General features: G+C 43.1%; 1 protein-coding gene across 1 annotated transcript in view; it reads right to left on the reverse strand.

Moving 5' to 3' along the window:
- Nucleotides 1-434: 434 nt before the first annotated feature.
- Nucleotides 435-15,151, reverse strand: part of ADCY5 (adenylate cyclase 5) — a 202,653-nt gene continuing 187,936 nt past the window's right edge. The window contains exons 14-21 of the mRNA XM_014871774.2: nt 14,745-14,909; nt 12,381-12,556; nt 8,091-8,117; nt 7,151-7,283; nt 5,769-6,032; nt 5,234-5,438; nt 4,374-4,498; nt 435-2,998 (exon numbers count right to left, since the gene is read on the reverse strand). Of these exons, the coding sequence (XP_014727260.1) occupies nt 2,870-2,998; nt 4,374-4,498; nt 5,234-5,438; nt 5,769-6,032; nt 7,151-7,283; nt 8,091-8,117; nt 12,381-12,556; nt 14,745-14,909 (1,224 nt within the window). The 3' untranslated portion in view covers nt 435-2,869. The remainder of the gene's footprint in view (nt 2,999-4,373; nt 4,499-5,233; nt 5,439-5,768; nt 6,033-7,150; nt 7,284-8,090; nt 8,118-12,380; nt 12,557-14,744; nt 14,910-15,151) is intronic.

Raw genomic sequence — 15,151 nt, forward strand, 5'->3', positions numbered from 1 at the left:
TGTAGTGTTTACTTTTACCTGTAAAGATTGAAAATGTTGCATTGGCAGCAGTGCTGCCTCCTTTCAGTGTCCTTGAGAGGTCAACTACCAAGGTGCCTGGGGAATTCTTTGGCAAAGGTGATATACTTTGGAAAATACAACTTTTTTTTTTTTTTTTTTAATAGGACACACACACAAATTTAAGCTCTTAATTTATGCCAGTATATTTGCCAGCTGCCCTGAGACTGATTGCAAGGGCAGTTGGGAGCACAAACCCAGGGGATGTTTGCTGGGCAGCCAAACCTTTGGGGCTCCATAACAGGGCAGTGCAAAGGACCAGGGCATCCATCAGTGCCAGACAAGACCTGGATGTTTCTATTTGCAGATCCAGCATCTCCTACACAACTTAAGTCTCATCCCTCGAGCCAAATGCAGCTAAAATAAAACAGACACACTTTACCAGTGAAACAGTGTTTAATATAGTTAAATTACTTAAATAGATTTCAATTTCCATGGGAAATCATAACTGTATCCATTTTTGCAAGATCCAGAGTAAAGAGTGTGTGAATACCCCTTGAAATGATCATGACACACTGTCAACAATCACAGCTAGAGATACTGGGGACTTGAAATTTCATTGACAACACAACTTCATAAGATGAATCAAAAGTTAAGAAGACTGCAGACTTTTGGAAAGCAGAAAGCAAACCTAAAACCAAGTGTATGGCATGAAGGTCATGAAAGTCAGTGAGGGACAAAGGGGATGGGAGGTGGAGGAGGGGAGAAAGGCATAACAGCGTGATGCAACTTAAGTATTTTGCAAACCAGGAAAGATGTAAAGGAGCAAAAGTATAGTACAAGGGCAGACTTGGCAGTTTTACAGAAGTCAATATACTATACTTTTCAGAGATGTTTCCTAGTGGAAGGGAGAAGGAAAGGGGCGATGCCATTTAAGCTCATGTTTAAATGGCTTAATGCTCGGGTCATGCTTAGCAATAGAGCAAATTAATTAAGACAGATCCATGGATTTTCACTTATTGTCATTGTCGAGTAGGAAAAAGAAATTGCCACCACCATAGTGCAATCATTACGCTGTGAGTACTACAATAATTCTGCCCTGAGAAGAGTGGAAAACAAGTTTATTAAATGTCAAAAGACTGGAGTAATTTTTAGTGCTAGCCAAATTCAATATCAAAACTTTCCCCTCATAGAATATAAAAAATATAGCTTTTTTAAAATTATTTTCTTTTTTTAATAAAATATCAAGGGATTTTTCTTTCATAGTTAGAAAAGGTACATAAATGATAACAGTGAACTGTTCAGAAACCCCCCCACTAGTGATAAAGATGCCCAACACAGTATCAATGGCACTATTTTAAGGTTGACCACCTCATATACACACTTGCCATCATCATCTTTTCTGAAGATCACCTAATTCCTGAAAATTGAGAATCTGTGAATCAGTTTAAATAAGTGCTTACTACAGGAAAGTCAACTCAATGCTGCAGCACATAGTTCCTTATAATGTCACATGGCAGTTACAATGTCAGACAACTCTCAGATCAGCAGGATTCTATTAAGACCATCTATGAAAAATGATTTCTTAAAAATAAAAGTTCAAATGCGCTTTTTTTTCTTTTTCTCATAAGAGCTCCTGTTAAAGAGTAAGAAGGTTTGGTTAGAGCTCTTTTTGACATGTTTGAAACCGTCTCAGGAGCTAAAACTCAAAGGTCCTGTTTCCATTGGGAAGCCGCCGTGAAAAGCTGCACGGAACCATTCTGTGACTACTGCGGGTTTTTCCTCTTCTTTGGGGTTGTAGATTTTTCTGGGTTTTCATTTTAAAATGCATCTGATTCAGCCTGGAAACTCACCTGTTTGTTGTTGGTTGATTGTATAGTGATAATCTGAAAACTGCCAAGTCTGTGTTCAGAGTATTACACAGAAAAAAATTACACAAAAGTCTACAGGTTATATACACCTCCCCCCACACCTCGGTGTGGATAGCCTGCCTTCTAATTTATATATAATTTACAAAATATAGAATTTGGTATATCTGTTAGATCTCCATGTTCTCAATATTACAAAATAAAAAATACAAAAAAACCCACAACAAATTTCAGGGGAGTTCCCCCCACAAAGCGTCTCTTGTTTACATCTAGTCTTTCCCATGTAAACTGATAGATACCAAAGAAGAGCACAGACGACTTTTTAATAAATATGGTTGTAGAGCCATCTTCCTTTATCCTGATTTTCCCCTTCATCAGGTGTGCCAGCCCCACTCAGAAGAGCAGTCATTTAGCCATGGAGAAGAAGGGAAAAGAGGGGGCCAAGGCTTTAATGTCTTTTCACACTAAAACATTACCAATGCCCTTCTAAAAGGCCTTTTTGTGTGCTGCAACAGTGGGTGTCAGTTTTGAAAGCCCATTCAAAACAGCTAATAAAAGCACAGTGGTACACTTCAAATAGCTGGCAGTATGGGATGGAAACATCATGGGAGTGCAAATCCATTCCAAAATAATGCTTTGTAGTGAATCATACATTCCTTCAACCAAGTAAATGTTGTGTTGCATCAATAAATACTTAAATAGCTTCTTATGCCATCCTGTGGTAGCAGCCATTTTAAAAATGCCAAATTCATGTCTTAGCTGTGAACTCTGTAATGCACATCTTTGGTCAGCTTAGCACTCAGCCAGGAACAACTCCAAGGTGGTTTCTTTCTCTTGCCTTTCTTAATGGGTGGCCAAAGAATTTGCTGATACCAGCTCTAAAGTCATGGGGTTGAAATTTCAACTGCACCGCATGTTCAGCTTCACTGCCAAAAAATGATTCTTCTCCGATTCACAATCCTGGGTAATGCAAAATCCGTCTTTGTGTGGCGCTGCAGTCGGTGCTAACTAATTGGAGGCCCTTCATTTAGAAAGTAGGTGGTCATTTCTCCTTTGCCTTTGACCTTTATGACCCCTCGATACTCCAGCTGGTAGTTGTTGGCTGCTAAAACCTGGTACATGTCCGTGGTTACCTGCAGAATAAACAAGAGTAAACAGATATTTGCCTTGTCTTCCACACAGTTTTTCCATCTGCTTTTGGAGTAATCCATGGACAGCATAAAGTAGGATCAACTGTTTTGTTTCTAAGTCAATCAACATTTGCACATCAATCACTAACTGAAAGGTTGGCACAAGTTGCTGAACAAACACAACCATTAGAATCTGAGAAAGTACAGATGTCACACACAGTTCACAATTGGGGAAAGTGCATTTTTCGAAGGGGTCACTGGATAAAGCATAACAAATTAGTCACATTTTTTAATACACACCAGTCAGTTCAGTCTACTCAGATGCATTCATTGTGTCACTGGAGTGGCAGTAGAGAAAAAGGTCAAACTCGCTAAAATATCCTCAAAAATTACCCAGAAGTTACCCAGTGGATGTACAGCTTAGGAGTCAGGGGTTGTTTTTATGAAGGAGAAGGTAGTGGGCAACAGGGGAGAACTAATCAAATGGAATACTCTAGCCAGCATCCAGATTGTCTCTGCAGATGCTAGTCAAAAATAATCACTTGTGCTGCACAACAACAGAAGTTTAAAGACCAGATTTCCTGAGGTATTTATTTATTACGATGTATTTTCTCACCCATTTTCAGGTGGCTTTACAGACCATCTTGTAGGGGGGCTTAAAGACTGATGCATAAATATCGATCCAGTTAACTGACAGGCAAGGAAACAGCATGGCTGCCCCTCTTCAGCTTTACATCAGCTGCTCTATTTTTATAACCCTTCAGTATTTTCCCAAGGAATGACATTCTGTTACTGCGGACATTGGCTCAGCAAAAGCAGGACAGTGGAATTGAATCACTCACTGGAAAGATCATATTTGAAGGCCAAGGAGATGTGTGATTATCAGACAGGTCCCATTAACCCCTTGAACAATCCTCTTTCTCTGTTGTGTATCCCCATCCTGCTGATGTCTGGACCCTTGCTGGCCTCACGCCACAAATGGCACAGTGAGCAGCAAAGTGAATTACAGAAATACCTTAGCTGAATCAGGCCCTTGGAAAATGGAACAACCACCACACACAGCTGAGCAGCACGTGTGAGCAGGGATCAGACAGGAGTGTGCTCAGTGCCAGTGAGGCACACAGGGAAGGAAGCTCAGCTCAGCACTTCCACTCAGAACTAAAGTGCAAGTTCTTAAACAAAGGTTGCAATGTTGGTAACGATTAAAAGACAAAACTTGCTGGTACCACCAGCATTCCCTAAGTGACCTTTCAGTTCTATGTAGGTAAATGCATGGAATAAAGGAATAAAATGAACTCAAAATTTCAATTCTAATTAAGTTTCAAAATGTCTAAGTGATACAGGGCTGGCAGTGTAATTTTTCCAGGGATTGCCTTACCTGAATCCTGTCAGGCACTCCTGTGCTGTCCATTCTGCTGGCTACATTCACTGTGTTGCCCCAGATGTCATACTGGGGTTTGCGGGCTCCTATCACTCCAGCTACGACAGGACCAATATTGAGGCCTGGAAGAAGAGGAGAAATATGTTCAGATCCATTTGCCTGAGGGAGGTTATTTTTCAGACAGTAAAAACCCATCCTGAGGCTCACTGGTTCTAGCTGTGCTTTACCCTGACATGTAAAGCTATGGCCAAACTGTGGGGAGAGAAATGTTAAAACAGAACTTGGCTTCTTCGATCCATTATGCCCAACTGACTGGCAGGTCGGGCTGGATCTGCTCACTCTAGAGCTACTTTCCAGTGCCAGATAATGGGATAAAGTTTGTTTGCCACCTGGCTAACAAGCAAACTGCTCACTTGAAGTCAGCACATACCTGCAGCAATGCTGAGGGCATGTAAGATAGCAGCCCAGAACCTTCCAGAACAAACACCACACTTGACATCCTCAAATTTCTTCTCCCCTTTCTGTCGCTTTTTATTTCCTGACTTGAAAGACAATTTAATGGCCAAGAATGCCAGAGATGGAAGCACAGGGGCAAAATGAGCCCAAGGTCAACCACCATGTAAGACCATGCTGTGGTAGGAGCTACACTGCTCCTAATTCCCTAGGGAGCTTCAGTGATGGTGCTATACCCTAAAAAGCTACTGCCATGTTTCATAGAGGCTGAAGTGATCACCAGGCACCAGACAATCAACACCACTGTACAGCTAATGTAACATCTGTGGTTTTTACTGTCCATAAAATCCCCAGCTCAGAATGACCACTACCTACAAGGAATCCTGTGAGCACAAGGACATTACCTATCTTCATCTGGAAGTTGTTGAATGAATGCTCGTTAATGTATTTCATTTGGTCCATTAACCTCATGGCAAAATCTGCCAGAGCTTTGATGTGAGTCTTGCCTTCCTTGTCATAAGTGGAGTCGTTGAGGCCTGAGGCAGCCATGTAGGTGCTGCCAATGGTCTTGATCTTCTCCAGCTGCCGGAATTGGTCTTCGCTTATGATCTGTGTCACAAGAGCAAAAGAAGCAAATAAACCTTGACAAACACACAGATGCTGGTAATGTCCATGCCACATGTCCTGCCTTGCTGCAAGCATTACAAACTAGTGGACAGAGCCAGGAAGACAGAAGAAGAAAGGGGATTAGAAATTCAGAGGAGTGACAAGGGAATAGAAGAGATTTCAGTGTGGAAAAAAAAACAAAACTGAAGACTCCTAGAGTAAGAAGAAATGAACCATGGATTCAATAAACCACCCTCCTTCAGGAGCTCAGCAAAGTCCAACTAAACTCATGGTTTCAGTTCACTTTGTCCACCCAGATTTTCTGTGACTTACTTCATCAAAATCAGCAATGATCTCATTAAGCAGCCTCAGACACTCCACCCCTTCATTGTTGGCTTCCAGCTCCACATAGAACTCGGAGAAGTTGCTTATGGAGGCGAACATGACAGCCACACACTCGCAGGACTGGTAGTACAGTTCATCATTGCGCCGCTCCTGAGCCAAGAAATGGGCTGCCACATCCTTGGGCAGGATGTTGTGGAGGAGGCGTCTGTTGTAAGCCTGCAGCTCCTCCATTTCCTCCTTCTCTTCAGTGGCCTAGTTTAGGGGGAGACACAGTGATGTACTTACTCTTTTGGTAGCTGCACTGGGGAGGTGAAAAAGCTGAAAATTTACTTGCAGTGAGGGTGGAAATAGAACGGGGGAAACTGCAAAGGAGAGCAGAACCAGAGATATGCAGAAACTTGTGTTTTGCAGTGGAAAATTTTCCATCTCTTCGTGCACACAGGTATAGAAATGCAAGCAGAGAATAATGCCAGAAAATCCAGCATTGTATTTCTGAGCCCTGAACTGGGTAACCACTCACCTCATCCCTTCTACTGTTTTACCATTTATAAATGAGGATTACAATGCTTCCCAAGGAGCTTTAATTAATTGTTGCTTCCTCAGTGCCTTGTACTCAAACCACAAAGGCCTATAATTAGAAAGATGTCCTGCCACTCAGAAGGTAGAAAATCTAAATAAAACCTGCAGTCCTGTGGCCCCCCAGCCATGAGTGCTGGCCAGAGCCCAGACCTGTCCTGCTTGCTTGGGAATCACATACAGGGCCCCAACATCACTCATGGGCACAAGTAGTGAAAACATTAACAGTGAACCCAGGGACAGGAGCATAGTGTGGCATTATCTGCAGTTTGTTGGTTACCCAGTACTGCTGCCTGGGGGCTAATGAAGGCTGGACATTGAGCCAGTTCCCACTGCTTAACAGGAAACTGAATGAAAATGCAAATGTGAATCTTTCACACCCTTGAACACAGCAAACTAAAGCTCACTGAGCTCTGGGAAACAACTCAGCAGTGAATATGAGCTTCCTATATTTATAAATTGTGTTACATTACATGTTCTTGCAGCAGTAACGGCTCAGTTGCCCAAATTCATTAATCTCAACCTTCAGATTTATAACCCTTTACCATGGGGACCATCCAAGGTGGATTTACAAGGCAAAAAGAGGTTGAAGAAATAAACTCGGATGAAATGCACAGAGTATGCAAAGTACCAAAGAAGAGCAAAGCATTATTAGCATGCCCAGTTATAAGCCAGATTCAGATTAAATTCAAAGGCACTTTATCACACTCCTCAACTTGACAGCGAAGAGCTCAGTCATTTGATATTAATGCCACAGACCACGTGTGATCCTCCCACAGCCAACACCCACTAACCTGAAGTTTCCAGAGGAAATCAAGCCTTGCAGTGGATTCCACTTGCTGGGCATGCAAGTACAGTGCCAGGACAAAGACAGTAATGATGACAGGGGTCACAATCTTCAGTGCCACTCGTGTTGTCACTGGGGGGCTGCAGCCAAGGAAAGAGCAGAACTTCCCTGTCACTGGAAGAACACAGCCTTGCCACACACCACACTTCTCACTTTCAGGCTAAGCAGCCTCTCAGGAAAAGGCTTTTTTCCCTTTCCCCTCAAAGCCTGTGTTGGTAAAGGGACAAACAATACCTGCAAAAAGCTGGAGACTGGCTCACAGGTGCCAGTTTCTAAAGGAGGACTTGGAAGTTGGAAAAGTAATCCAACTTCTCTGAAAGGGCTGTCATTGATATAAAGGCTACTCTTCAGAGAATAGTCACACATGCTAAGGGTGACAACACTGATGTGCTGACAGCCCCTCAGACTGTGTTCATCCTGTCTTCTGCACTGGCTTCCCCAGGCTCCTGAGTCTGGAACTGCTCTAACTCATGGCTCCTCTAATTAGTCACTTCTTAATGGGCTTTGTCTGTAAGTGCTCTGTAAGCTGAAAAGAGCACTAAGGCACATTCACACCTCCTCTGACAAGCAGGCAAATAAAAACTGTTAAATATGAATTACGGAGGTATACAGTATGAAAATATTTTGATAAAGCCTTTAAGTTGTATTACAAATAAGCTCTGAGCTGACATTAAGTCCCACAGGAAAGAGGATGCTCTGAGAGTAGCTATACATACAAAAGGGCAGCACTCAGTGCACTCAGGGCATCTGCACTGTGTTGTACCAGCTCACAGCAATGCACAAACACCAGACACTGCTGGTGAGTCAGTGTGCTGATATTGCACCTTGTGAACAGAAAATACTCACCAACAAAAACCTATAAAATATTTAATGCCGAAGTGACTCACCATGAGGATGTATCATTTCCAGACACGCTGAAAAAAAAGCACAAACACGAGGTCAGTGGAGTGTTTGGCTCCCTGCAGCTCTTGCCCTTCTGCACATCATTGCACAGCACCTCTGCAGTGTGGCACCTCTAACACTGTGTGGGGCTACAGCTCTTTTGAAGCAGAAAACTACTAAAAGACGGGAGGGGGAGGAGAAAACCAGGCTTCTGAGCCACACTCAAAACTCCAGAGCAATCGTGTGACATGGTTAATGTGGGTAAAATAGCTAAGAAGCATTAAGAGTGAGAGAATAATTTGGGATTTTAATGTCAGTGTGGGATGCTTGGCAAATGCATGTGCATCCATCACTACTTCATTAGGTCAGACTACAAAATTTGACCTAAGGAAGAAAGCTTTGGGCTGTTTTATCTTGTGAGGGATAGCTCCTTTCTTCTCCTTTTATTACGGCATGAAGATGTGTTTAATTCCTTTAATCCTGCTCCCTTCTTCTGCACATTCCTCACTGGCAGCGTGTGTCCAGCTCTGGCTACCACACATGAGGGCACTGAAGAAAACCCTTTAGCACATTCCTATTACTATTGACAATTTGCAAAGTAGCCACGTGTATCAGAGCTGGGGGAGATGGAGGGTGTGCTTTTTGACACTGAAAGTACAGAACGAAGCTTTCTGGTAGGTAGCAGCTGTTTGAGCTCCTGATTGATTGACTGATTGCTTAATGCTGCTGGCTTTGTTCTTCAGTGTGGGTGGAGTATTAGGTGGCTGAGAACCATGCACAAGCATCTTTCAAAACACTATTTAAATGGAAGGAAAGAGATCAGTGTTTAAATTACTATCGTGTCATTGATGCAATTAGAACTTTGCAGGCTACAAATGTGAAATTAGCCCGAGAATGTGACAGCTCTCTAGAGAGCTTCAGGCCACAGTTTTATGGGATTGGAGGGAACCTTGCTACACAATCAGACATCTAAATAATCAAAATTAAAGTAAGTAAGGGAACCTAACTGGGCATAACATCAAAAAATAAAAGCATAACAACTCTCTAACCCTGTTTGTTCCAAGACATTTTCTGCAGTTCTGAGCATGGAATTTCTTCTGACATGGATTTTGCAATCTACTGTTGTCTTGCACACAATCTATGGCATGGCTCTTGGCTAGCTCCAGCACTGAACATGTGTGCCTGGACACAAACACGGTTTGGAAAGCCCGGGGACTCCCACACTAAAGGCTGGATCTAGTTGGAGACACTTCCCACATGCAGCATGATTCCCCTGCTTCCCTAAATCACCACCTGGCCAAGGATGAGTGGCTGCCCCACCAATCACTCTCTTATGATGGGAGCATGGTAGATGTGACCCTTAGTACCGAGGCTGCAGCTCACTGTGGGTGTTTCTCTTGCTCTAAAACCTTCATCAGAGACTGTGAAGTGCAGCAAACCCAGTATTTACAGTAACTCTCTGGAAAAGTGAAGATGCCCAGTGCAAGCAGTATGGGTGTTACATTGGTAGGTTGTTCCCCCATGGAACAGACATTCCCAGTAGCAGATGGTTCTTTAATTACTGGAGGGGAACACAGAGAGAAGCTTGCTAACTACACTCCTGCTCAAGTGAAGTGCACATTTTTAGTAGGAAAGGCAGTTCATTTTAGAGACAGCTCCCATAGGACCAAAGCATCTCACTTTTCCCAGCCACAGTGGCAAGGACAGACAGCTGGAACAGAAATGATGGGTTTGATGAACAAATCACAGGGCAAAGCTCTTTGGGCTTCCCTGTGCAGGAACTCAGTTTAGAAGATCACATTGGCCCATCTTTAGGGCAATGCATTAGCTTTATCTTCTGCACAGGAAAAAGGTAACACAATAGCCCTGTGCATCCAGTTACAGTCCATGTGTCACAGGCTGCTGGGGCTGCAGTCAAGTCTAGCAACTCCCCACGTGCTGTAATCAGCCTTTCAGCTGCATGCATGCTGGGCTGGTTTGTACACACAAGTGTGAAGTGACATCTGCATCACTTCTAATTAGTCAGAGTACCATAGTGGCTGCAGAGCAGACACTAATTATGTAGCTACAATGGGCACCCAATTAAAGCAGTATGAGGTCATGGTGGCTTTTCTGGTTTTTTAGTATTAGCTGGACAATAAGGTCCATCTCTGAACTCTGTGCTACATGCTGAGCTCCCATTTCCCACAACACACAAATGGCCTTCCAGGCACTGGGGCAATAAACAGCCATCCATGGAGCTCTTTGGACAAAATAAATTGTCCTGGATTCCACTGGAATAGAGTTAAATTTCTTCCTAGCTGGTGCAGTGCTGTGCTTTGGATTAAGTATGAGAATGATGTTGATAACACACTGATGTATTAGCTGTTGCTAAGTAGTGTTTATAATAAGGACTTTTCAGCTCCTCAACAACCCCAGCGAGCAGGCTGGATGGACACAAGAATTTGGGAGGGGACACATCCAGGACAGCTGACCCCAACTGGCCCCAAAGGAATATTCCATACCATATGGCATCATGCTCAGTATGGGAACTGGGGGGAAATCTGACCTGGGGCTGCTGCTCACGAACTGGCTGGGCATTGGTTGCTACTGCTACTACTATTCTTTTCTTTATTTCTGTCCCATTAAACTGTCTTTATCTCAACCCAGGAGTTTTCTCACCTGTCCCCTTCCAACTCTCTCCCCCATCCCAGCACAGAGCAGGGAGTGAGTGGCTGTGTGGGGCTGAGCTGCAGCTGGGGCTGAACCACCACACAAATCCCATTTAGTGAGAGATAATACAGCATCACAGAAAGCTATTTCTGGGAAAACATTCTAACCTTCTCCACTTTATTACTGACATTCTGATTGTGAAGTGATGTAAATTATACTTCCAAGTGCTGTAATTTCGCTTAGTGCTTGAATTGCAAGAATGAAATTATATTTGAGATATAAAATGCTTTTATTTCACTAATTGTGTTAGAAAACACTAAATAGCTTCTGCTGATAGAACACCTAATATCTGAAAAAAAGGAAGAAAACCTCATTCTCCCTATACCTCCCCACAGAAAGCTCCATGGGGTTTCCTACCTAATTTCACTCACTTGAGTTAACAAAATAATTTAAGTGATTACTGCCAATGGCAGAAAAATCTACACTTCCATTAACTGGCAATGTCAGTAAAAGCTGTATTTCCATTAATTATTACTGGGCACACAGAAATGCTGAAATCATGGAATAGTCATGTGAAGGAGAGAAGTAACCTGATACATCAGGCTTGGAGGGTTGATGGTTAATGATGGCTTGGAGGGCTGATGGTTAATGGCTACCCTGAAATCTGAGCAACTACAGAAGGTATTTCATAACACACTGGGAAGGGCCATGGGAATCTTCTCAAACACCCTGCTGTCCAAGGCAGGAACAACCACAGCTATCAGCCTTGACAGATAGTTCACCTAAACTGACATCATTTGATTCACTCACATTTAGTACAATTGTTGCCTACAAAGGGAAATCATCAAAACAAGGAGTTAACACAACAATGCAATTCCCAGCAAGAAACAAAACTTGTGGAGGAGGACAGGCTTGTGGATGTGCCAAACTTCCCTCCCTGGTGTGGGGACCTCCAGGAGATGGGGAACCACCACAGCAGTGGAAGGAGGCTGGCACCAGGATTAATGTGTGACCTGATGACAAGCCAGCTTTTGTAAGTAAAAGGGCAACTGTCCACTCCCACTGAGCCCAGACCCTTCTGCTGGGAATTGTGCTGAGCCCAGCTGTGACACTGGCTTTTCAAACAAGGACATACATCCAGCAGCAGCTGGCAGGAGATCACTGGCCAAACATCCAACACCACCATTCCACCCCCCAAGCTGGGTTTGATATATCGTGGAGGCTCACATCACATCCCTGAGCCAGCTCAAGTTTGTTAGAGGATTTTTTTTCTTTTCTTATTTGAGAAATGACATTTCTATATTGGGAGTGTAATACCAGAATTAAGAATGACTAACTACAGCTCCCCATTTCTGGAAAAAAGGATACAGAGATCCACTCTGATTCCAGTTATATTCTGTTATTAATAGATAGTTCATTAGTCAAGTCCCACATTAAAAAGATCTTAAAGGGAACTGTATTCTCCTACTCTTCAGAGGCTGACAGCAGCACTGGCAGAGCTTTAGCTTCCAGCCATGCCTTCTCTGCTATCCTGCACTTCCTCTGCTTGCACCACAGCCTTGGCACTCCCATCCACTAATGCCACACTGAAATCACTGTGTGAAAGAAACCAGGAGAAGATTTCAGAAGTGAAAGGCACTTACTAGGTGTTGGCTGTGACCAGGAGATCTGCATTGTCAAAAAGGTTGACCCCTGGCACTTCCACAATGAGAACATATATAAATTCAATGATTAGCATAAGGATCAATTTTCCAATACAGCTGATCTGAAGGAACACTGAGCAGGCCAGGAGACTCAATAAGACACTGTAGGTAAAGTACTGTATAAAAACAAAAATGGGAAAAAAACCAGAAGAGAGATAAATGTCAGCTGGATAAATCAAAACTGAAAGGAAACTAAACACAGGGATAGAAAGGGATTGGTAGTTATGTAATTGAGCTGACCAAACATATAAACCTGGGGCTGCCTGTGGAATTCTCCCACATTACAGAATTTAAAACTGAATGGATGAAGAGGAAACTGTGGCATTTTTCTGCAGGCATTATTTGCTTCACTCTCAAGAGGCACAGACCTCACAGCTGGACACTCAAGGTTGTGACATAGCTTTTCCCTGGACACAGTTACTAAATTAGCAAAAAGAATCACCCAGTTATGCTGGATTAGGTCATGATTTAAGACCAAATTCTAGACTCAAATTTGCACATCTGTGTAACACGTAGGACCAAGGGTACTGGCAATTCACACTCCTGGACAGATGCCCACCTGAGGCCAATGAGAAAACCCTGTCCCCTCTGACATGACACACTGACTCCATCAGCAAGCTACAGGCTGGACAAATGTCCCCATGCCCACCCCATGACAACCCCTTTAATTTGCCCAGCCAGCAGCTGCAGAGGTGCACACGTGTGGCTGTGGAGCACCTCTGGCACACTGGGTGGTGCAGCAGGAGCTGAGTGTTCAGCATGCCAGGGAAAGATAGCAGGGATGCAAAATGAAGAGAGGCATGTTATCCAGCTCACCACCTTCCTGCTATCAAATCTGTGAAGATTAAGCTTCCACTCTGTCTAGACTTGCCTATTTCTGGCAAAAACCCCATATCATGTGCCTGAGGCAATCCATCCTTTCAGCTACAAGCAAGCCCTAGTTGAAGTAGAAATATGCTTATGTTCTGAGCTCATTTATTAATAGTCTGATATATTAAACTAGAGAAAAGAACTTGTACACCTTGTACTTGACTCCTCAGTCTGGACTGATGGTAGGATTCCATTGTCTCCTATTGAACACTGGGAGCAACAGGCAACAGCTGTAGCAGATCCAACATGTGCCTTGCAGAGTGCAGGTGAGGGACTCCTCACTTCTTAGCCCACTGAACAGAAGGACCTGGCTCAAGGCCGCCAGAGCAACCTCACTATGCAAAATGGCTATTCCACATTGCTTAAAATTCCTCTCTGTCCTGAGCCAGCACTTCATACAAATTCACAGTGGGCACAGACTGTTTCTAGATCTCCACTGTGCTAGATTCTGCTCCTGGGTCTTTCTGCAGACGCACTAAAGCCTCTGCAAGGTTGAGAGTCACAGTAATGGTGGTCTCAGAAACCTCACTGAATCACATACGGACCATACTCCCATTAAGTTAAAAGGAAATATGTTCAGTGGGATACCAGGACTTTCAGTAGCACCTTGGACATCTGGATGGTAACAGATCCACCATAAATCTGTCAGGTCCCCATAAACCCAGGTGACCTTGATATAAATTCTGCCTCCATCCTAGACAGAGTTGTTTATCCTTTTCAATTTCCAGTAAACAACACATGTAACAGCCGCGACCTAAAAACTCAGAGAACAGTCTTGAATAGCTATGCAAAAAGATTATTTTTTTCCTTTGTAAAGTATTCTGTCAGTGTGAAAAACATATTTGGGCTGGTTTGGATTGTGGGTTTGGTTGGGTTTTTTTTCCCATTAGAAGCATTTAAATTTTTTCTAAATGAGATGTCCTGAAGACACAGGAATTGCATTGCAAATTGAAGCAGACCACTATCTGGGCTGCTGACCTGTCTGAGGCCAGAGCTACCATACCTTGGGAAGGAATATATAAGCCAAGTTTTTAATCAGGATATAAAACAATGGAGGAAAGTGTCAAATCTATGACTAGACATTGATTTTCAGAGAATTGATTTTTAGGTTAAATTGAGCACCCACAAATTCCTTTGAAACTTGCAGTCCTGCATGCCATTAAGGACCTCATGGAGAGGAGCATTTCCCCTGCTATAGGCAGGATCCAACTATTTTAAAAGCCTACTAATTATTCAGCCCTGAAGGAACTTAAACATTAATGTGGTTTCATGATAATAACTTCAGACACTTAAGTCTGCATGTAGTAGCCTGTGTCAGTCCTGTAACGTCAGTCAAGATGTTAAGCTTTCCTTAGAATCCCTGAGATTTATCACACAGGTTTTATAGCCTTTTTCCAGACTGACCTCTGAAACTCATTTTTTTTCAAGCAATACCTCTGGAAAGTTGCAGTTGGGCAAAGGACTGTCACAGAATCCCTGCAAGGTGCCCAGGCTGTAGTTGGAAGTCAGGTTGCTGATAAGGCAAATGTCCACCCGGTCAGGAGTGATGTTGTATTCAGCAGCCATGCAGCTGGTAAGATCCACAGTGCTGCACATGAACTGGAAAACAAAGATGGTATTAAGCTCTACAGCACAGACAAAGAGAAGAAAACAAAATAGTTTTTATATCAGTTTAAAAGCCCCTTGGAAATGCTCTAGCAATGTGCAAAATATGCAACATGAAATAATCAGCTTATGTTTTACTGCATGTGCAGTAGCTATGTTTTTTCTCCCCCAAAATATAAATTAACAACATCCAGATCCCAGAAAACAGCCCATGTCTCTCTGAGCCTGAACTCAGC

Source organism: Sturnus vulgaris, chromosome 7 (assembly GCF_052056855.1).
Source record: "Sturnus vulgaris isolate bStuVul1 chromosome 7, bStuVul1.hap1, whole genome shotgun sequence".
Lineage (NCBI taxonomy): Eukaryota > Metazoa > Chordata > Aves > Passeriformes > Sturnidae > Sturnus > Sturnus vulgaris.